The following is a 22,182-nucleotide window of genomic DNA, read 5'->3' as shown; positions in this document are numbered from 1 at the left end:
TTCTAAATGCAAACTAAGAACTGAAAGAGAAAAAAATATTTTTATGAGCTTAGTGCATTTTTTTTCATTTTCATTTTTATATTTCTTTTTAACTGGCATTCATTTTTAAACTTAACTGAAAAGGAGAGAATTGGTGTTCTCCAGGAGTTTTACTGGTTTAGAGTGGCAAGGTATAGGATTGGTGTTCCCATTAAAGAACACGGATACAGATGTCCAGTTTAAGGTTGATGTTAGAGCTATTTTTGCGCTGCAGGTGATTATGTTCATTAATGTGCATTGTCCCTTTGAATGAATAAATAAATAAATAACTTAAAAAAAGATGGGCAATTCCTCATCTTGTAAAAAATATTATTTAGTCCGGTATGCCTAATCTTAGATCATTATAACTATCTCCTCTCTTCCGGTTCTGTGCTCCATTTGTCTTGTAACCACCTGTTTCTATGTTTGATAAAATTGTCAGGCAGTGTCATTTATGTCCCAGTTTTCTTGCCATAACGAGGCAGCAGATTGTTGATTGACAACACCTGAGAGAGCTTGAATACAAAGAGCGTATAAAAACAGGATGCTGAGTTTCATCCAGCATGAGCAGCATTTGTTTTTAGTGTAACCAGCTGTTTGAAAAGTTTATTGTTTACTGTCAGGCCGCTGCTTCAGAATGGGTAATGATTTGTCTTGTAGTTCTTGTTGAATGTTTGTAATTTGTGCTCATGTGCAGAGACTTGTTTCTGTTTTACTGAATCTTTGACTGTTTCTGATCTGATGTCCACTTAATCAATCTCATTTCCTGTCTTGACAGCAAAGAAAGTGTTGATCGTGTACGCTCATCAGAGCTCTGCTTCATTCAGTGCTGCAGCTAAAGATGCGGCTGTGGAGGTCTTGACTGCTCAGGGCTGCACAGTAGAGGTATCCGACCTGTATGCCATGAATTTTAAAGCCACTGCTACTGCAGAGGACATCAAAGGTATATGACAAACCAACAGATGGACTAAAAGGTTGTCTTAATCTTACTATCAGGCCCTAATGAACCCATCCACTCTTTCAGGAGATGTGAAGAATGCTGAAAACTTCAGTTATCTGGAGGAGACCAGACTGGCATGTGAGGAAGGGAAGCTGTCAGATGACATCACTAAGGAGCAATCTAAACTGACGGAGGCAGACCTTGTTATCTTCCAGGTAATCTGGGTGTCAGTCATGTCTACCCAATGAAGTAAACCCTGTGTCGTACTAACTAGAACTTCTCTGTCCAGTTCCCCATGTACTGGTTCAGTGTTCCTGCAATCATGAAGGGCTGGATTGATCGTGTGCTCACAAGCGGCTTCGCCTTTTCAAAAGAGAAGCGCTACAGCCAGGGAGTCTTCAAGGTAAGGGTTGAACTGGGGTTTACATTAGCTTTGGTATCCCTGTTCTGAACTCTACTCCTTGCAGGACAAGAAGGCCATGTTGTCCTTCACCACTGGGTCTCTTGAATCCATGTTCAGCTCAACTGGGATTAATGGAGACATGAACGTCACACTCTGGCCACTGCAGGTACAAATGTGAAATGTTCTGGACTTCCTGCAGATCATCACATGACTAAACCTGCATGTTCATTTCTGGTCAGAATGGGATCCTGCACTACTGTGGCTTCCAGGTTGTGGCCCCTCAGGTCTTCTGGGCTCCTTCTTGTGCTACTCCTGAAGCCCGCGGCTGCATGCTGGAGGGCTGGCGCACACGTCTGCAAGGTCTCCTGGAGGAGAAGCCTCTGTCCTTCATTCCCTTGGACTGCTTTGATGACAAGGCTTTCCAGCTGAAGCCTGAAGTACACAAGGAGCATGACAGCAAGGAGTTTGGGCTGACGGTGGGCATCCACCTGGGCAAACCACTCCCACCCCACAGCCAGATGAAAGCAGGGTGCTGAAGTTGTGATTTAATAAAAGATGATTTGTTCTAACTTCAGTAATGGTTTTGAAGCTGTTTTTGTAAACCTTGGTGCCCATTGAACCCTAGTTGCCATCTCTCTGGAGTAACTATAGTTTCTAATGGCTGCAAAAGTTTCAACATGAGTAGCCGCCTGTGAAATGTCTGAAGTTATATAATGGTGTGATCCAGAAACAAATGCATAAAACTTTAAACTAGACATTGGCAGACAGCTGGTACTCAGAATATTCTCACATTCATAAAGAACTGGCTACTTGGCAAATTGCCTGTATTTTTTTCAACATTGCGGTACCTCTACTACCTAGTTAGTAGGAGGAAAATTGCAGTAATTTCAGTTACAAGCATTTACTGAAGTACCTACATGGGTGTGTTAAGAAAATATCATGACGGATCTTCAAATGAGCTTTAAACGTTGAGCGCAACATTGAGACATTTAAATGGTTTGAGCGCAAGTCAAGTTTCTAAAAACGATCTCTGATCACCGACGTGCACGGTGTATTGGTACTCTGTCACAGAGGTGTCGCTGCTATTGTGGAGCTCTGTCTCCCTCTTGTGGAACATTTGGGTATTACACGTGAGTTTAGATGGGACACTGCACTGACGTCCGGAGAAAACATCTTTTCATGGAGGCATGACATTCAATTAATCATGAACAGTGATCTGTATTACAGAAAACTTCTTTTTTTCAGTGCAAAAGTCAAAAGTGAAGAGAAGTTTCAATTATGTTTTTAAAAATGATTTATTAAACACATGGTGAATCATGGAAATACATGTATATAGTATAAACAGTTCAATGCAATATCGGAAATAAAAGGAGCAGAATTATTTAGGAACGCTTTGAAATAAGTCGGGCCATCTGCAGTAAGACATCCTAAGATGTCCAGGTAGAGTTGATCTGTCCTGTGATTGTCATTTGGTCTGAAAGGGGAATGTCTGATCAATGTTGCGCAAAACATATTTGACTCCAAAATAAATAAAACATTTAGAACAACATAAACATTGGACAAAATGAGAATCATCAGTGCTGAAACTTACCTTTATGACCATGGTGACGACAGAAAAGATGATGGTGGTGAAGAACAAGAGGAGGAAAGTAAAAGCCATGTACCAAATTTGCATCACTGTGTCTTGGCTCACATCTACATGCATGATGTCATCAAAGAAATTACAGTGCTCCAGCGTGTCTGTGAAAGAGGACAAATTAAATCTGTTATTTGAGAGAAAAAAAAACCTCATTCTGGTAAAATATTCATTCAATAAAGTGTAAGAAAGAAAAATGAGGATGAAAAGTACCTGGGTTAGAAAAATGGAGGGACAGGGTGTTGTTTTCATGTGTCACCCTGCAGGTGAGGAGCACCCTGGGTAGGGAGTCAACCTGGGACAGATGAAGGTGGCTTTGGATGCTGAACTTTCCATCTGGGCCTCTGTGGGGCTCACTAACGTTGTAGCTCCACAGCTGTGTGGTTTGGAGCAATAACTAATATGAACAGTGAACATTTACTGTGACCTCACCAAACACAGGATTTATACTGGTTTTAAGTGCTGTGTCAGATGATTTTTGTCCTCAGTTTGAGATACGTTTAGTCTGCTGCTCATTGAGTAAGATCTTCTCCCTGGGTCTTTCCATGGATCACTGTTTAAGACTGATGTAAATGTATCACCTGAAGAAGCCTGAAGGACAAGTTAATGTCAACATATACAGTTTAGTGAGGAGGATTTATACAAATACATAAATACATTCAAGCCAAACATACTGGTCATTCTGTGATGCTTCTTGCATGAGTTTTACTTGTCTATACGTAGAACTTCCTCTGGATGTTTTTCTAAGAAAAAACAAAAGAAAGATGTTAAAACCTTGAATTACAGGACTACTGAACGTCATAGAGACTGGAGTGAGTCTGTATGAACATGTCAATTTTCTGAAGTTTAAAATAATTCTTTTGGTTATGAATCATACATATTTATTGCAAACTTGAAAACTAATCCGCCAGAAATACACACGTTTTAAAGATTATTCTTAGGAAGAAGACAGGGGAATATTGGAACCCATTGATAGTTTATATACAGCCAGACGAGCTATATTTTGTACTTTTAGTGCTTCTGGAGTAAGCTGTCAAGTTGCACGTGGACACACACAAAGACTTTGTCTGCTTTGATGGGTCAACAAATAACTATAATAATACCACTTGAACTCAACATATGAACATTTGATCCAAAGATTTAATAGTTACTTCTCCCCCATGTGTACTTCTGGAACCACACCTGAGCCCAAGAAAGTTTGTAGAAACCTTCAGGGAAAATAGATTTTTGTACAAGCACTCAACACATTATTTCTAGGCATGACATTTTTTGCAGTAATATCTCAGTTCTGCTCATTATAACCTATGATGAAAGCATATGTCTCCCATATGTCAAGGATTTAAGTGATAATATTTACATGGATTCCTATTATGTTATGAAAAATGATGATCTGTATAAATGATGACTGACTTATTTAAATTGGAAATATTTCAGCTGTTGTCAGTCTAACTGATACCGAATCAAATTAGTACACAGTCACTTTTGTTGTGTAGCTGAATGGATTGATATCCTGTCAGTTTCACTGATTTTGTTGTTATAGGTTCCATGGTCTTTTTGCCTTTTGTCCAGGTGGAGGCATTGTAGGAGCAAAAAACAGCGCAGGATTAAACAGAAAAGAGAAGGCAGCAGTGAAGCTGCTGTCATATGTGACCAAGTGAAGGTTCAGAGCTGGTGTGTTGTGACGATAACACGTTAAAGTTTGCAGCGAGTGTTTGCCTTTGTTTTGATTTAGATGCTTTAGGTCAGCAAATTTCATTGCGGTGCAGTCAGGTCATCGTCTGTCTATCAGGTTTCTTATTCTCTCAGCAGCTTTCAAACACACTGGTTCAGACAGCCTGCAGGGAAAGAACTGGAGGGGATTTGTAGTGCACACATTCGACATGGCACTTTCTACAAAGAGTCACTGAACACCAAATTCAGTCTCCACTCAGAATCTTATAGTAAAACAGTCACTTTAAATGGGCAGAATATGCAGCCCGGAGACTCTGCTGTGTATTACTGTGCTAAAGAGCTACACACACAATCACACAAACCACCAGTGCACTCTTGCAAAAAGAGCAATTTTTACATAAAACCACCAGCAGAGGCACTCTAACACAACAGATATCTACAGTATTCAGTACTTTTTTTTAAATACAATTTTATTCTTCCATAAAACGACAAAAACAGCAATCACTGTGATTGTTGAGAGGAAACAAAAACACATGCTACACAGAATGTGGGAGTTGAAGCTTTGAACCAGAGTAGACTTGACTCGTGTGCTTTCACAGCATGGAAAAAACATCCACAGGACTCCGATGTAAAAAGATGAATCAAAAGTAGATTTATTCCTTAATTTCCACGGCATCTAGTTACAGGAGTTATCCTATTCCACAGTTTTCCAAAACAAAAAGCACTACGGTAAGAAAACTGTTTGGCTCTATCCTAACAAAACCTCAACAGCCTCTGCTCCTTCTGCTCTGCTCTCTTAAAGCGACAGTAACATGAAAGTAAATCTCAAGCAGTTACAAAAAAAAGCTTTCTTAACCTCTCTTAAATTAACATTTTAATAACATTTTACCTATTTTAATGATCTATTTATTCAATGAAATTAACTATTTATTTATTTTAACATTAACTAATAAACCAACAAAAATCAAGTAGAAGCACCTAAATAACACTTTGGCTCCCACATACCGGCCCCGAATTGTACTCTTAACTGGAGACAATTACCACAATATATAAACGAGGAGCCATAAATTAAAGTGTTTTTAACTTAAGTAGTCTTTCTTTCATAACTGGAGGATTTCACTCAGCCTCCTCGAGAAGACAAAGCTTTGTAATCGGCCTGTCCAGTGTACTGGTCTTAGTCCTTATACGGACCTGCCGTATCAGTCCATACTTATCAGGGATGACCTGGATCACTTTCCCCATCACCCAGGAGTTGCGTGGTGCAGTGTCGTCAACGACCAACACAATGTCTCCTATGACAAAGTTGCGAGATGGGCGGGACCACTTGTGACGTTCTTGTAGCAGCGGTAGATATTCTCTTGTCCACCTTTTCCAGAACATGTCTGCCATGTACTGGACCTGTTTCCATCTCCTTCGGGAATAGAGATCCTGCTTGTCACATAGGGCTGGTGGGAGAGATGGCTTTGTCTTGAGGAGCAAAAGATGATTAGGAGTAAGTTCCTCTAGATCGTTAGGATCATCGGATGCCTTAGTTATAGGCCGGCTATTGATGATGGCCTCTGCCTCACATAGCAGGGTATACAGGCTCTCCTCATCAAGTTTCTGTAGTCTCATGGTGACGTTCAGGATCTTCCTTACAGACTTGATCATCCTCTCCCATACCCCTCCGTGATGGGAGCCAGTGGGAGGATTGAATATCCACTGGATGCCTCTCTGGTGTAGAGTGTTTTGAATCTTTGAGCTATTCCACTCCTGGATGGCTCTCTTTAGCTCACGTTCGGCTCCAACGAAATTTGTTCCGTTGTCTGTTTGTTCAGCTCTGCTGAGTCTTCCTCCTACTCTGACAAGGCCTTCTTGCAGAACTGGATCAAGCTTGAAAAGACTACTGCCTTTCTTTACACATTCACCCTTTAAGAGTGCCGTGATTTCATCTTTGAAAGTCTTTCCTTGGCAGTAGCGGATGATCTCACGCTCTGCTTCATTAAGGTTCTCCACCGTGAGCTTAGCAGCACTTGCTCTGGAAACACTTGCCTTGAAGTTACTCATGTCTTTGTCAACTTCAGTTGGAGTAAGAGTTGTGTTCAACTCCTTCCTTTTTCTACTCAAGCTCAGTAGAGTGCCCTTAATCTTGAGTATCCAAGCGACTGCTTTCTTGAGATGATGCCATGAAGAAAAGTACTGCATTAACTCCAGCATTGCATCTCTTTGTTCCTCCGCTGCAGTAGCACAGACCACAGTGTTCCTCACCTCAGGGTCTTCCATAGTTAAGTTTACAGGGAGGTCTGGGTTCTCGGGCCAATCTTCTGTGTCTTTGGTGAGAAATTCCGGCCCCTGTAACCAAGCATGGCTTTGGATGAATTTCTCTGCCCTTTGACCCCTCGATGCATAATCTGCAGGGTTCAGTGAGGTGTTGACATACCGCCACTGATGAGGACTAGACATCCTCAAGATGGTTTCCACACGATTAGCAACGAATGTGCGGAATCTGCTTGTTCTGTTCCTGATGTACTTCTGTACCGTGGTGCTATCTGTCCAAAATACAGATTCTTCAAGTTGGAGGTGAAGTTCCGATCTTAACATTTGGTCCATGCGTGCAGCCATAGTAGCTGCAGTGAGCTCCATGCGAGGGATGGTCATGGGCTTGAGTGGAGCCACTCTAGCTTTCCTGATGACGAATGCACAATGTGCTTCGTTGCTGCTATTCCTCTGTAGCAAGTAGCTCACCGTTCCGTAACCTTCTTCGCTGGCGTCAGCAAAATGATGCAGCTCATTAAACACTGCTTCACCAAAACCTGCGGGCTTGAAACACCTAGGAATGGTGACGTTCACTAGCAGTTGTATTTCAGCCTTCCAAGTGGACCACTCATGAGCTAGCTCTTCAGGTATCAGGACGTCCCAGCCTATCTTTAATCTGCAGAGCTCTTGTAGAATTATCTTTGCTGAGAGCACAACGGGCGCCAAGATACCCAATGGATCATAAACTGAGCTCATGAGGGAGAGAATATTTCTCCTGGTGGCTGCTTTGTCTGGCAAGATGATCTTGAACCTGAAGCTGTCAGACTCGATACACCAATGAACTCCTAGAGCTCTCTCAATAGGAAGCATATCCCGATCCAGGTCAAGGTCCTTAACCTCAGTTGCTCTATGTTCTTCTGGTATAGCAGACAGCACGGCCCTGCTATTGCTGATCCACTTGACGAGCCTGAATCCACCTTTTTCACACACAGCTCGTAGGGTGTGATACAACGATACTGCCTCCTCTTCAGAGTGGACTGATTTGAGACAGTCGTCCACGTAGAAGTTGTGGAGCACTGTGTCAACTGCCTGTGCATTTGATAGCGTTCTGCTGTCTTCAGCACATTTTCGAAGGGCGAAGTTGGCACAACTTGGAGACGAAGCTGCACCGAACAAGTGCACCGCCATCTTGTACTCCACTGGCTCCTGAGTTATATCACCTGATGTCCACCAGAGGAACCGGAGAAGGTCAGAGTCCTCATCAGGCATCTTTACTTGATGGAACATCGCTTCCACATCGGCCATGACTGCGACTTCCTCTTGTCTAAATCTGGTTATCACACCAAGGAGAGTGCTGGTGAGATTTGGTCCCTGCAGCAGATGTTCATTTAGAGTAGTGCCCTGGTATGACGCTCCACAATCGAAAACCACTCTAAGTGTCTTTTTCCTCGGGTGATACACCCCCTGATGTGGCAAGTACCATACGCGACCATCGTCCCGGCTGATATCCTTGTCGGGTACCTTCACAGCATATCCCCTTTTGATAATGCTGTCCATGAATGCTGAGTACTCTGAGTGGAACGCTGGGTTCTTCACAAACTTCCGCCTTAAGTTCAGAGCACGTTGCTCAGCTACCTTTCGGTTGTTCGGCATCTTTAGTTCTTTGTCTCTCAATGGCAGAGCAATGCTATAATGTCCATCCACAAGTTTGGCTGACTGTGTGACCATGTTAAGAAACTGACGATCTTCCCTAGACATCTCCAGCTTCTCACTCTGGTTGCACTCAGGGAAGTCACACTGAAACTGTTGATTCCAGAGTTCCTCCAATCGGGTAACTGCTATTCGGTTTGCTTGAACCTGCATCAATCCGGACGTGGTGTTATGGCCAGTGATCTCTCGCAGTGGTCCATTAATGGTCCAACCAAGGCGTGTTCTTACAGCGTATGGACCGTCCTCTACACTGGCAATAATTTGCCAGGGCTCAATAGCCTTTGGTGCATTAGTCCCAATAAGCAGCCCTATATCTGCTTCTATTTTTGGAAGTGACACCTCCTGTAGGTGTGGCCATTTGTTGACATCTTCTTGTAAAGGGATATTACCTTTTGTTGCAGGAATGGTTTTTTGAGAATATGCCTCAGGGAGCTCCAGAAAATCATTACAGTCCAAGCTGCTCACTTCCAAGCCATACACTACATCGCTGCTCACAATCCTTTCTTCTCCCATGGTCTTCAGTAAGATGTGTGTCTTTCTGCCTGTGAGGTTAAGCTCCTTTAATAGATTTTCAGTGCAGAAACACGCAGTACTGCCAGGGTCGAGAAAGGCATATGTCGTTGTCACCTTTTGGCCCTTCTTGGTCTTTACTTGAACTGGAACTATAGCTAGTATACTCTCCACGTTCTCAGTACTCGTTTCTCCGTTAGTTGTAGTGCTGGTGTCCACAAACCCACTTACAACTGAATCTGACGGCCTTTCCTTGTCTTTGCGTGACTCATGTTCTTTGCTTGTGTCTCTGTTTGAAATGCCGTTTTTGGCCTTCATGTGCAATACTGTAGGGTGTGACTGCGTGCAAACTTGGCAAGTCATTTTCCCAGTACACGAGCTACTCATGTGACCCCTCTTAAGACAGCTGAAGCACAAACCTTTGGCTCGTAAAAAGTCAATCTTGTCCTTATGCAGAGAATTTTTCATTTTCTTGCATTGTTCCATTGAATGTTCTGCGCCATGACAGAAAAGACAGGGTTTCGCAAATGCGTGCGCTTGGCTGTCATTAGCTTTACTCTTTGGCTGGTCTACGGGCCTCCTTGCTTCATTGCTTGTGGTAGTTGCTGCTGTGACGAAACCTCTCCTGTTGTCACTTGGCCGATGCAACCTCTCACTCATTTGACCTTTAGCTGAACTCTTTGAGTCTTTTATGTCTCCAAACAGTGGATGCAATGCTTCTTTTGCTTGCTTGTTAATGAACTCCACCAAGTCTTTGAACTTTGCTCTGCGACAATCGTAGTCCTGAATTCTACAGACCATGCTTCTCCCTCAATTTATAGGGGAGCTTGGCAATGATAGCACGCAAGTTTACTGAATTATCGAGCTCTTCCATGTACTCCACATCAGACATCGCATTACAACATGCTGTGAGATAGAGGCCGAACGACTGAAGAGCTTCTCCATCATCGGACTTAATGGGAGGCCAGTTCAGGGCCTTGTTAATATATGCCACTGAAATCTTGTAAGCGTTTCCAAAATGTTCTTCCAAGAGTCCCTTAGCTTCATAGTAGCCACGATCAGGTTCCATATGGAAACAGCTCCTTACTAGCTCCCTCGGTTGTCCAGCGGTATACTGCTCCATGTAATAGAGACGGTCTTTGCTGCTCTCTGTCTTATTCTCGACTCCATGTTCAAACGCTCTTTTAAACAGCAGATATTCCAAGGGGTCTCCTTTGAACACAGGAATACTTTGTGGGGGCAGTGAAGCTAGTCTCTGTTGCTTTGTTAACATTTCAGCAAAACCATGCAAAGTTTCTGGCACCTGTGCTTGTGGTTGAGTGACCGCACCGACTGGTGGTTGGACATAAGGTTGAATTTTGTTACCTTGTTTGTCTTTGTGTGATGAGTGTTTTGAACCAAGGTAAGAGTTCATTCCATCACGACTTGATGCTCTGGATGTCACACGCAGAGCTTCAAACTCATCCAAGATCTTGATTTTAGCATCAGATGCTGCTAAAGCAGTTTGAATCTTTAATTCCTCCTTTTCTATTTTTAGCTTGGCTTCCTGCTCCTCCAAACTCTGTTTCCTTTTCAAAGCGGAAGCCTGTGCTAGCAATGTAGCTCTCTCCAATTCTGCTTTTAGCCGAGTAGATGAAGCTGATGATGATGTGCGTGAAGAATGCGCAGAACTTGCCTTTAATCTTGGTAAAGGTGCACTGGATATGCTGTCAGATGGCTGAACTGCTTCATTGTATCTTTTAGCTTCTTCAACACGTAGCTGAGCTTCCATTATCCAAGCTTCAGATTTCTCTGCAAATTCCTTAAAGCTGTCAGCCTTAGGTTGGAACCAGTTAGCTTGATCCTCTTTCATGTCTTCCACAGAAAGTTGGTGTAATGTCTCTTTAACACTGATATTCAAGTCACAAAACTCTCCAAAGAGTCTGTTAAACTCCACCATTTTGGTCTGAACCACTGCTAAGCTGCTGTCACCCTTTTCATCCATAGCATGACGAATCTGGTTCATTTTACCTGTTAGCTTAGCCAGCTTGGCCTTGCGTGTGCCAACAGCACGTTGCAGCTTTTCCTCCATTGCCTTCACAGAGAATTTCTTTGCTCTAACATCCACAAGTGAGTCTGAATCATTATCTTTGTGCTCCATAGCTTGTCCACAAACTACACAACAGCTAGTGTATTATCTGCAGTCTGAAGATTGAAGCTATCAAAGTAGCATGCTGCTCCGTTAGCAATGTTGTTGCCGCTAATTGGCTAACTAGCAGGTTACTCAGCACCTTTCTTGACTTTCCTTTGGCTCTACTCACGACCATTTATCCTGTTGTAGGTGATTCCTCTTTCCTTGTGGCATCCAGTCCTTTTTATCCTTCCATTCATCCAAGTTGAGCCAGTTTTCTTACAATGTGGGAGTTGAAGCTTTGAACCAGAGTAGACTTGACTCGTGTGCTTTCACAGCATGGAAAAAACATCCACAGGACTCCGATGTAAAAAGATGAATCAAAAGTAGATTTATTCCTTAATTTCCACGGCATCTAGTTACAGGAGTTATCCTATTCCACAGTTTTCCAAAACAAAAAGCACTACGGTAAGAAAACTGTTTGGCTCTATCCTAACAAAACCTCAACAGCCTCTGCTCCTTCTGCTCTGCTCTCTTAAAGCGACAGTAACATGAAAGTAAATCTCAAGCAGTTACAAAAACAAGCTTTCTTAACCTCTCTTAAATTAACATTTTAATAACATTTTACCTATTTTAATGATCTATTTATTCAATGAAATTAACTATTTATTTATTTTAACATTAACTAATAAACCAACAAAAATCAAGTAGAAGCACCTAAATAACACTTTGGCTCCCACACAGAACTAGACTGCACACAAAACTGTGTATACAATTACAATTAAAGCAATATCTCTAGTTTCATAATATAACAAGTTATTCTTTTATGATATCAGACTGAAGAGAATATAAGAATTATTGCAGTGCAGTTTCATCTCCTTGATCTGAACACAGGAAAACTCCACAGTCAGATGTGGCAGCAGCTGCATCTGCCAGTGAAGGATGGATGGGCAATGTGACAAATATCTAAAACCACGAAGTGACACAAAGGAGCTGATGTTCATGGGTTTTTGTCATTAATGATGTAAGAACCGATAATACCATAGATCAAAGACACCAGTTTTCTCATATCACTGAGAATACTGTATAATAAGAAGTATCATTGCTTGCAATGTAACTATAACATAGTTGCTATTTCCAGTCAGAAAGGTCTTCCTCTTAAGTGAAAAAACTCCAGAGAGACTGTGAAGGTTTCATTTTATTGCATAATTGTCATATTAACTGGATAACACAGGAACCTGTGAACATGCTCAAGTGGACTGGGAGATGCAACAGATGCAAGATTCTTCAATATAATTTAATAAGATGTGTCCTGAATTCTGAGAGAGTTTGACAGCAGAAGACTGGAGAGTCTCTGAAGATGGTGAAGTTAATGATAACAAGTCTAAACAGTCATCTAAAACGTTATGAGGTTGTTCCAAACAGCAGCATATAAATGAACAAATACCAAATATAAGATTGAACTGAGCTTAGTTGTCACTATTGTCACAATATATGAGAGGCCGTTTAGGAAATAATTCATGTTTGCTCTCACATGACACATTATACTCTCTTACAAACACTAGTATAGTCACGCACACATACTATCATACTCTCACACACTTACTACTATAGTCACACACACACATACTTACTATCATACTCTCTCACAAACATTAGTATACTCACACACACTTACTACTATAGTCACACACACTAACTATCATACTCTCTCACATATACTAGTATAGTCACACACATATACTAGTATAGTCACACACACTGACTATCATATTCTCTCACATATACTAGTATAGTCACACACACTTACTAGTATAGTCACACACACTTACTAGTATAGTCACACACACTTACTAGTATAGTCACACACACTTACTAGTATAGTCACACACACTTACTAGTATAGTCACACACACTTACTAGTATAGTCACACACACTTACTAGTATAGTCACACACACTTACTAGTATAGTCACACACACATATACTAGTATAGTCACACACACTTACTAGTATAGTCACACACATATACTAGTATAGTCACACACACTTACTAGTATAGTCACACACATATACTAGTATAGTCACACACATATACTAGTATAGTCACACACATATACTAGTATAGTCACACACATATACTAGTATAGTCACACACATATACTAGTATAGTCACACACATATACTAGTATAGTCACACACACTTACTAGTATAGTCACACACACTTACTAGTATAGTCACACACACTTACTAGTATAGTCACACACACTTACTAGTATAGTCACACACACTTACTAGTATAGTCACACACACTTACTAGTATAGTCACACACACTTACTAGTATAGTCACACACACTTACTAGTATCACACACATATACTAGTATAGTCACACACACACTTAATACTATATTATTATTTAATATTATTCATAATAATTAAATGTAATATTAAATTCATACATTTTTATTTTTATTTTATTATATATACATTAAATTAATTTAATATGAATTTGATATTATTATTACATGTATATATATATTTGATATTTATATTATTTATATATTTATATGAATTTTAATTATTTAATATTATTAATATTATTATATTATTCAAACTCTCCTACACGCTGTTATGGATGGAGCAACATGATAGTGAATGTATGAGCAACATGATAGTGAATGTATGAGCAACATGATAGTGAATGTATGAGTGAATAATATGTGATGTGTGCAAGTATACTAGTGTGTGTGTGAGAGTTTGATTGAAACGGAAGTCAACTTGAATTTCCAGTTTTCTGATTGGCTCTTCACGGGTCTACCGGATGTATCTCTCCAGTGGGATCTCAACATGGATGTATTATAGAAACTGGATCGGAGACTAAAAATGGCCGCCCATTCATTTCAATGCATTCTGCTCAGCCAGCGCATAAGCCGAAAAAATCTCTGACTTCCGGGTTTACTTCCGCATACAGCGGCCCATAGAGCATGCGCAGTTGAGTCACCTCCCATGATGCTCTGGGGCCTCCCATGATGCCCCGGGGCAATGACGCGAGTATTAATAGACCCCTTTCCAGCCTACGTCATCACAGGATGCGCGCGCATTGTTGCGGCAGAAGAGCGGTAGAAGTTGTATGAGTTTGAATGGAGCGAGGGAAGATTTGTTTCTTAAGTTGCGTTTTTGGAGTTGCAGTAACGTTATAGAAGAACAACATGTCCACCAGCTGTTGTGTGTACGGGTGTACAAATCGAAATCCTGCGGAACATACATTTTTTGCAATTCCCAGAGGAATAATGATGATATTGTTATTGTGTGTGCTAGTCTCACAAACCTTAGCAAAAGTGTTGTTCCGAAAAAATCCTAGAAATAAGGGTTCTGAATAATAACATCAAGTCTTGACATTTTTTTATTTTCTCATCAGTGATTTGGAGCTGTGACTAGGAATTGAATATCAGCCATTAATGATTTACTTGACTATTAAAATTTTGCTAATAAACTACCGGAGTTATTTGTTTTTTCTCACTGATTGTGTAAATGTATTGATTATTTTCTCTTTTTAAAGCTACAAACATCCAACTTCCACAGCTGTAAATATGCTGCACAAATATACATATATTCACTATATGTGTTGTATATCAAACTCAGGTATATTATAGATATATTAATCCCCACAAACCCTCAAATAAAAATAATGAATTTACCTAAAAATAATGAACTAAGTTTTAAAAAACAGTATTTTGCATTATATGCCTTTTAATGTTTTTCTTTTTATCATATTAGTGGGAATTAATGGTGATAATGTGAGATGCAGGATGGACAAAAAAGCTCATATAATTTTTAATTTTTATTTTTTTTTAAATAACTATCAACTTCATTCATTCAGCACAGACAAAGGTACACATGACATGGCTTTCATTCAAAGAAAATGCTTAATGAAACTCATTAAGAAACAAAGGGGACACAGTAAATTAACAAAAATAATGAGATAAATTAAATAAATATGAAACAATAAAATAACTTAAAATGTCTAGTGTATAAAATACATTCAGTTGACTGTCATAATTCTTTACAAACTTCAGCTGTGACAGCTGCTGACAGTGTCGCAGCTTCTCCTGAGTGTAAACACTAGGTTTCTCAACCAAATACAGATGAATATCCGGCCATTGGACATCGGGCCACTTTGTGATATCTTCCTCCGGGAAGGAAGTTGCTTTCCATCCGCCAAAGTTAGTTTAGTAACGTAATTTCCACGATCTTTTTCCATCAATCGGCTGGTGTAAACTGTTATGAACTCCGTCTTTCTGCCGCAACAATGCGCGCGCAGCATGCCTACGTCATACTTGTTTACAAACACGGAAAGGGGTCTATAAATATAATATGTATTAATATAATATCTTAATTAATGTATATTATTACATGTATAGCATTACATATATTATTAATGTATTAATATAATATAATTACATAATATATATTAATATAAAACATCCGTGGAATGCACGGACACAGCTGTGACGTCAGCCGTGACGTCACGCCCAGAAAGAGACTTTTCTTTTACTTTTCTGGCCGTTATAAAACATTTTTGACGGATATAAAGTCCATGACTTAAAAATATAGAATACAAAGATTAGTAATTGCCGGTGATTACAGCTGGAGGCGTCCTGTGAACAGTTTTAGAGGCTTCTCTTTTACTATTGCGGTCTATGGGAAAAAAGCTTTCTGGGCCGCATGGGATTTTTGGTTGCAGTACCGCGGCTGGCCACTGGAAAAAATCGGCGCGCCTTCTGACTGCCAGACCCGGGGGCTGGATCTCAACGACAAGGTTAACATGTGAAAATGGTCGACCAGGACCGTGTCAATGTGGCAATTGGACTTTTAAATAACATTTTAACTCGTTCAGATGTGATAACCACAATGTCGGACATTTCGAACCGCAACCAACAGCCGTCAGGCAGCGCGGTGGATGAGCAGATGCTGCGGCTCTTCAGACCTGGAGCTGCAGGTGTGTCCGGGCAGAGCGGGTCCTCTCGGGCTAATGGGAACCAAGCAAATCAACCTCGATTTCAAACACAACAGTACTTCGGCGGATGGGCTTCCAGCAGGTCGAGGAGAAGGTAAGATCATTTCATTTAGTGGATTAATTGAGCCTAATGGACTGCTTAATAACATTAAAGCGCGAGCTGCGGTTCACGTGGGTCTGTTTTTAGCATCAGCAATGTTTTTGCTGCCACATTAAAACTTGTCTCTAGTAGGCCAGCCTATAACACAAGGGCACCTGTGGTCCACTGTGGTAAACCTCCCGGTCGTGCGCATTTTTTAAGGAATTCAGTGGTTAAAAATCAATCAGCGGAGGATTTAACACCCGATCCTACGGCTTGATTGAAAGCGGCCGAAATGTCCCGCTTTCATTAAAAAAAAGGATTGTCCTGACTTGCATCGCTCTCATTTTCCGCTTCGGAAAGATGCAGGCTACTACAGTTTCTGTCGAAGTCGCACTGATGACTGAATGTCATTTTCTATTCGCACTGCAAATTATCAACTCGCAAAATCTAAATCTACCGCAGATCCTAATAAATAGCCTAATGCGTAAATTACCATGTAGCCTATGCATTATATGCAAGTTGAGGCCACTAAATGGGCCTGAGATGAAGGAGAACCTGTGTTTACGTCATAAAACATTCACAAAATTGTCTGAACCTCATGTGAATGTCAGGGTTGTGCTGTGGCTCTGCCTCCCTGCAAACAGGCTGTTTTCATGACAGACCTACCAGGCTAGTGGGCAATTTTTGTAAATAATATCTTATATCATAGTTAGAGCCTTGATTATCTTTCCTCTAATCTTCAAGACCTAAAAGAACACAACGTAATAATATTTTTTTTATGTTTACCATATGTGTGAAATTTATTTGGTCATATCAATTTTTCTACATTCATGACATCACAGCATGCATGTTCTTAAAGCTCAGGTTTTTTTGAAAAAAAAAAAGATGTAAAATTGTACCTCAGTCTTTCAGTATGATTGAAAACCTGGCTCGACTTAAGTAAACCAGACATCTTTTTCATGTAGCCTATGGATTGCTTGCTTGTTCATTCCTTTTGGATTTATGAGACACATTGCCTATCCTGTAAAAAAATCCATTGTATTTTTGTTCTGCTGACTTTTTTGCACATAAGTTGGTGAATCATTTCATATTAATATGGGTAAGCTCATGTTTCACTTTGAGATGATTGCCTGGAAGTGGAGCGATTCTAAAGCCTGGAATACAGTGTACAATTTTGCAAATGTTCCTGTTTAATGCCAGTGTGAGCATTGCATGACGTCGCACCCAAGGATCGCACCGTACAGTGTGAGCACAGAAATCATGAGCTTGTGTAGCAGTTGTGAAATGGTTGCTTATAGGCTGAAGGATGACAACACAACCATTTCACAACTGCTACACTTGTGCCTCACATCATGGCTGATTTACTCATACAGTGTGAGTTGGCATTAAACAAGTACATTTACAAAATTGTACAGTGTATTCCAGGCTTTAGAATTGCTCCACTTCCAGGCAATCATCTGAAAGTGAAACATAAGCTTACCCATATATTAAGGTGAAATTATTCACCAATTTAATATGTACAAAAAACAAAAATATTGTCTTACTGACAACATGCAATTACAGTGCACTCTTCCTTTTTTTTCTTCCAGGCCTAAATCCCAGCACCATCCCAGTTTCAACAAAGATGTCATCCTGCTACCCCATTCTGCATGGGATGAAGTTTGTAAACACAAAACAAAAAGAAAACTTCATGAGAATGGCTTAATTCTAAGCGCCTGAGATAATGAAAACATGGGACAACAGGACAGTCATTGCAGAGATTCGAGAGGCATTCCAAAACAAAATTCCAGAGGATGTCAGGTATTACCTTATTATAATTTTACATGATGGATTGAAACTGGCCTTGTAATTGACTCCTATTTCTTTCTATTTTTCTTTATTCTTCTCTTATTATTTTCCCAGTGTTGAACTGTTGATGGGATGTGGCAACAAATTGGTGTCACCAAAGCTGCGCGATGGCCAGGAGTTGAATGGCTTCATTATCCATAAAGTCTTTAAAGCAAAAGCGTTGTACATACGGCCAGGAAGGGATCTTCCATTTCAGGTAAGGGATTTTAAATGAATGCTTATCCAGATGTCATTTTTTAGAATAATTCCAACATTTTGTATTTTTTGTTGTTTTAGTTTGACAGCACAGATTCAGATGACTGTGTGGAGATTAACACCACAGTAGCATCCAACAACTTCCAAGCTGGAGGCTATATGTGTACACGGTCCAGGGGAAACCAAATTTCAACTCAGCCTCCTGCCACCCCACATGCTTCCAGTGACACCGCCGCGACAGCTACACTGCTCTCTGCACCACAAGCATTGGTTGAAATTGCGACTGAAGCTGAACCACCAGAAGCACCCAGTGCACCCAGTGGTGATGCAGGGAGGACTGACCACTATGCTGCCTACCTGTCCATCATGGGTTCAACCTCAGATCTCTCTTCTGATGATGAGGATCTTAACCAGGCTATAATGGCTAGTCTTCAGAGTCATGTGTATGTAGCCCATGAATCAAATATTGTTCAATTGGTTTCTTCATAAACATTTAGGCTAGAAGCTAGATGCTTCAGATGGTTAAGAGATGCAAATTTGTAGTTGTTATATCTAGATAACCATGCCATTGACAGCTTGTTTTTTGAGGACAAGACCTGATCAATGATCATTGATCTCAGTCTTTTTCATTCTACATAATAAATAATTTTTACATCAAACAGTACTTTCTGTTCTGATAAATTGTATAGTTAGCCACAGTGTTACATTCTACTAACACTGAAGATGCAGTGGCTATCTTTGAAGAAACTAACTTTTATTGTTTTATCACATTTTATGCAGAAAACTAGATAATTGTTACACTTTATTGATATTTCTTTCTTCTTTATTTCACTCAACAGGGTATCTGAGCAAACAAACACAGAATCAGCACAAGAAGTCCTCCTCAGTCTTGCATCTCAAATTGATCCCACCCAGATATGCAGATTCAACATCAACAGGTCCTCAGTGCTGGATGGTGCTTTTCGGGCATTCAAGAGGCTATCCTACAATCCCAAGTATCAGATGAAGATCAAGTTCTCTGATGACTTGGGACTGAGTGAAGAGGCTGTGGACCTTGGTGGCCCGAGAAGGGAATTCTTGCGGTTGCTTATGGAAGCCCTTGCAGTGTCACCAATGTTTGAGGGGAGGGCAGGGAGATTGAACCTAGCATTGGACAGCACAGGTACGTGATAAAAACACATATGTATTTTGGGAACTCTGCATGCTTATTGTTCTTTGAATCTTTTTTCATTATTATGCTCACATCTTATGCCATTTTTTTGCAGTCTAATTACTCCATCCTTTAATTATAAGTAGCTTCTACTGTACATTATTATTTGTGTTTAACCTTTAAGTACTCTTTATATCTTTTGGCAATATTAACATTTTTCTGTCAATTTTGTCCCATTGGAATGATCTTCAAAATTGTCTACTTTTCAAAATGTTTCACGAACATGTTCCTATGGTGCAAACGTAGACAACACAGGAAACCCTGTAGTTTGCGGTCGAGAGGGTGCAGGAACTAAATATTCTAGATAGTTCTGCTGTGGAAGTGGCTATAAACTCTTTTTTGTGAAGTGTCAGTCATTTCTTGTCCTGTGCCGCCACCTACTGGATGTCACACAGCTTTTACTGAACATATTTTATGTCTGTAAGTTTGTACCATATATTTTTATCGATGTTCTCCCTCTATGCCATGTTTGTTCTAGCTTTAAGAGAGGATCGATATTTTATTGCTGGGCAGGCCATTGCTATAAGCCTGGTACATGGCGGTCCTCCACCAGGATTCTTTACACCAGCGCTGTACTCCCATCTGGTTGGTGGCAGTTCCACGATAAAGCCTGTTCTGGAGGACATTGCTGATGCAGACCTCTACGAGAAAGTAAAAAAGGTCAGAATATATAGTGAATAAATACACATTATGTTCTGCTATGCTATGGCTAATTTTTTCTGTCTTTATATTGTGTGCTGCTTTTAGGTGTCTGAAAGTACATCTTTTGAGGATCTGATGCGTGCCACAGAACCACTGCAAGATTATCTGGCAAATGCTGGGTGTCTCAGGCCATTAAAATGCATTGAAGACAGATATCTGTTGGTTCAAGATATTGTCATGTTCCAGGCGGTCCACAGAGTCTCTGGGGCATTTGAAAGGTTTGTAATGCAATTCAGAAAGTTTTTAGTATAAAGATGACAGGTGGTTTTTACAACAGTTTCATGGTTATAAGAGTGAACATGATAAAAAGCTAAGCCTAACCAAGAGCTAATGGCTGAGCATAATAATAGTTCATGGCAAAATGTGGTTAAAAAGACTGTCATGATTATAATACTGAATATGATAAAATGTTGTTTAAAACAGGATATACTGAATGAAAATAATCATAGTTCATGGAAAGACCTGATTAAAATGATAGTTCATGATTTTCATATATTAACATAGCAATTCATTAGAAAGAGTGAGTTAAAAGAGAATAATAATTAATTGTTTTCATGTGTCTTGAGTTAAAAAGGTTAAAATGATGATTGATCGTATATTCTGTGAATTATTTCAGATTCTGACGGACTGACGAAATGTAAATTTAAACATTTCAAATGTTTTAGCAGCCTAGATGTCATTTAACCTCTGCTGGCATTTTGAATTAGTAGTTTGAAGGATATATTTTGTTGTGTCATCTTTTAATCTTTGCAGATTTAAAGAGGGACTGAAAACCCTTGGTGTCCTGGATGCCATGAGGATGTACCCGGAGAGATTTAGACCCTTGCTGTGCCATCAACCACCTCCACTCACAGCCAACTCCATGGATCAGCTCTTCCAAATTAGACTGTCTGTAGCAGGAAGCAACAAAAGAATGGCAGAGGAACGTGTTGTGCCATTTTGGAGAGATTACTTGCTGGATGTTGAGGGTAAATATTGGTGTTGGATATGGCTCTGTCTCATGACAATATAGTGTGATATTTTCTGTACATTGACATTGTTTTTTGTTGTTTTTTTCCGTGTATTAGAGGAGGCCGGAGCCTCAAAGCTAAGCGATGTCTTAGCCTTTGCAACTGGTGCAAGCATCGTCCCACCAATTGGCTTCTCTCCTCAACCAACAATTGATTTCCTACATGACCAGTCTGTAACCCCAGGACGCTGTTTGCCTATGGCCAATACATGCATCAACTGTCTGAAGCTGCCACTTTGTGACACATACGCTGAGTTCAAAGACAGTATGGACTATGCATTAGAAAATACTCAGGGTTTTGGTCGAGAGTAATAATGCTGAATTTAGGAACCCTGTTTTCCCTCGTATGGTCCGTTGAAAATTTGCTGAGACCATTTCATTTATTCATATTTTGGGGATATGACATTGAGTATATTATTTGATGATTTTAGCTGTTTTTATTTGCTTTTAGAATATAAAGCAGAATAGTGATAAATGTTAGTGAAGTTTTTAATAATGTTGTGTAGAGTTGTGTACCAATTAACGTTACTTGCTACCTCACAGTTACATCATAGTTTAGGCCAACACATAATAGATGGCCACTTTTTCACATTTACACTGATTTCAAAGACATTGGGGACTTTCATTTAGAAAATACCAAGGGTATTATAGACACCAAGGGGAGAGTAATATTACTGAATTTAGGAACCCTGTTTTGCCTTGGAGGGTCAGTTGAAATATTTTTTTTGAGAACATTTATTTTCCGGGCTGATTGATGTGATTTTGAGGTGGTTTATTTTATTACAGTTAATGTGCTCCTTACTGTTCTTACTTGTTACTTGACAGTTACATACCGTAATCTTTTTTTTGTATTGTTTTTTGTTTTCATAACGCAAAGATGAGG

The 22,182-nt window shown here is 40.1% G+C and overlaps 2 protein-coding genes across 2 annotated transcripts; both read left to right on the top strand.

Moving 5' to 3' along the window:
• Nucleotides 1–792: 792 nt before the first annotated feature.
• On the top strand, nucleotides 793–1,897 carry LOC133456206 (ribosyldihydronicotinamide dehydrogenase [quinone]-like; the record flags this gene model as incomplete). Its single annotated transcript, XM_061734654.1, has 5 exons — nucleotides 793–961; nucleotides 1,043–1,173; nucleotides 1,248–1,361; nucleotides 1,426–1,527; nucleotides 1,601–1,897. Coding segments are annotated over 5 exons (813 nt in total), but the record flags the coding sequence as incomplete, so codon positions are not given.
• A 16,408-nt stretch (nucleotides 1,898–18,305) lies between these two features.
• LOC133456273 (G2/M phase-specific E3 ubiquitin-protein ligase-like) lies at nucleotides 18,306–21,677 on the top strand. The gene is made up of 7 exons (XM_061734735.1): nucleotides 18,306–18,379; nucleotides 18,460–18,819; nucleotides 19,228–19,540; nucleotides 20,067–20,248; nucleotides 20,336–20,508; nucleotides 21,044–21,258; nucleotides 21,358–21,677. Exons 2-7 carry the CDS (start codon nucleotides 18,538–18,540, stop codon nucleotides 21,609–21,611), a joined length of 1,419 nt encoding a protein of 472 aa, XP_061590719.1. The 5' UTR covers nucleotides 18,306–18,379; nucleotides 18,460–18,537; the 3' UTR covers nucleotides 21,612–21,677.
• The last annotated feature ends 505 nt before the right edge of the window (nucleotides 21,678–22,182 follow it).

Source organism: Cololabis saira, chromosome 12, assembly GCF_033807715.1.
Source record: "Cololabis saira isolate AMF1-May2022 chromosome 12, fColSai1.1, whole genome shotgun sequence".
Taxonomy (NCBI): domain Eukaryota; kingdom Metazoa; phylum Chordata; class Actinopteri; order Beloniformes; family Belonidae; genus Cololabis; species Cololabis saira.
The sequence above is the reverse complement of the archived record's forward strand: the minus strand, read 5'-3'. Positions and strand labels throughout refer to the sequence as shown.

Bases quoted from the DNA above. Each gene is read 5' to 3' on its own strand.
- LOC133456273 (XM_061734735.1), top strand. From the start codon at position 18,538: ATGTGTACACGGTCCAGGGGAAACCAAATTTCAACTCAGCCTCCTGCC. The intron at 20,249-20,335 runs GTCAGAATATAT...TGCTGCTTTTAG, and splicing joins TCTACGAGAAAGTAAAAAAG to GTGTCTGAAAGTACATCTTT. The intron at 20,509-21,043 runs GTTTGTAATGCA...TAATCTTTGCAG, and splicing joins GTCTCTGGGGCATTTGAAAG to ATTTAAAGAGGGACTGAAAA.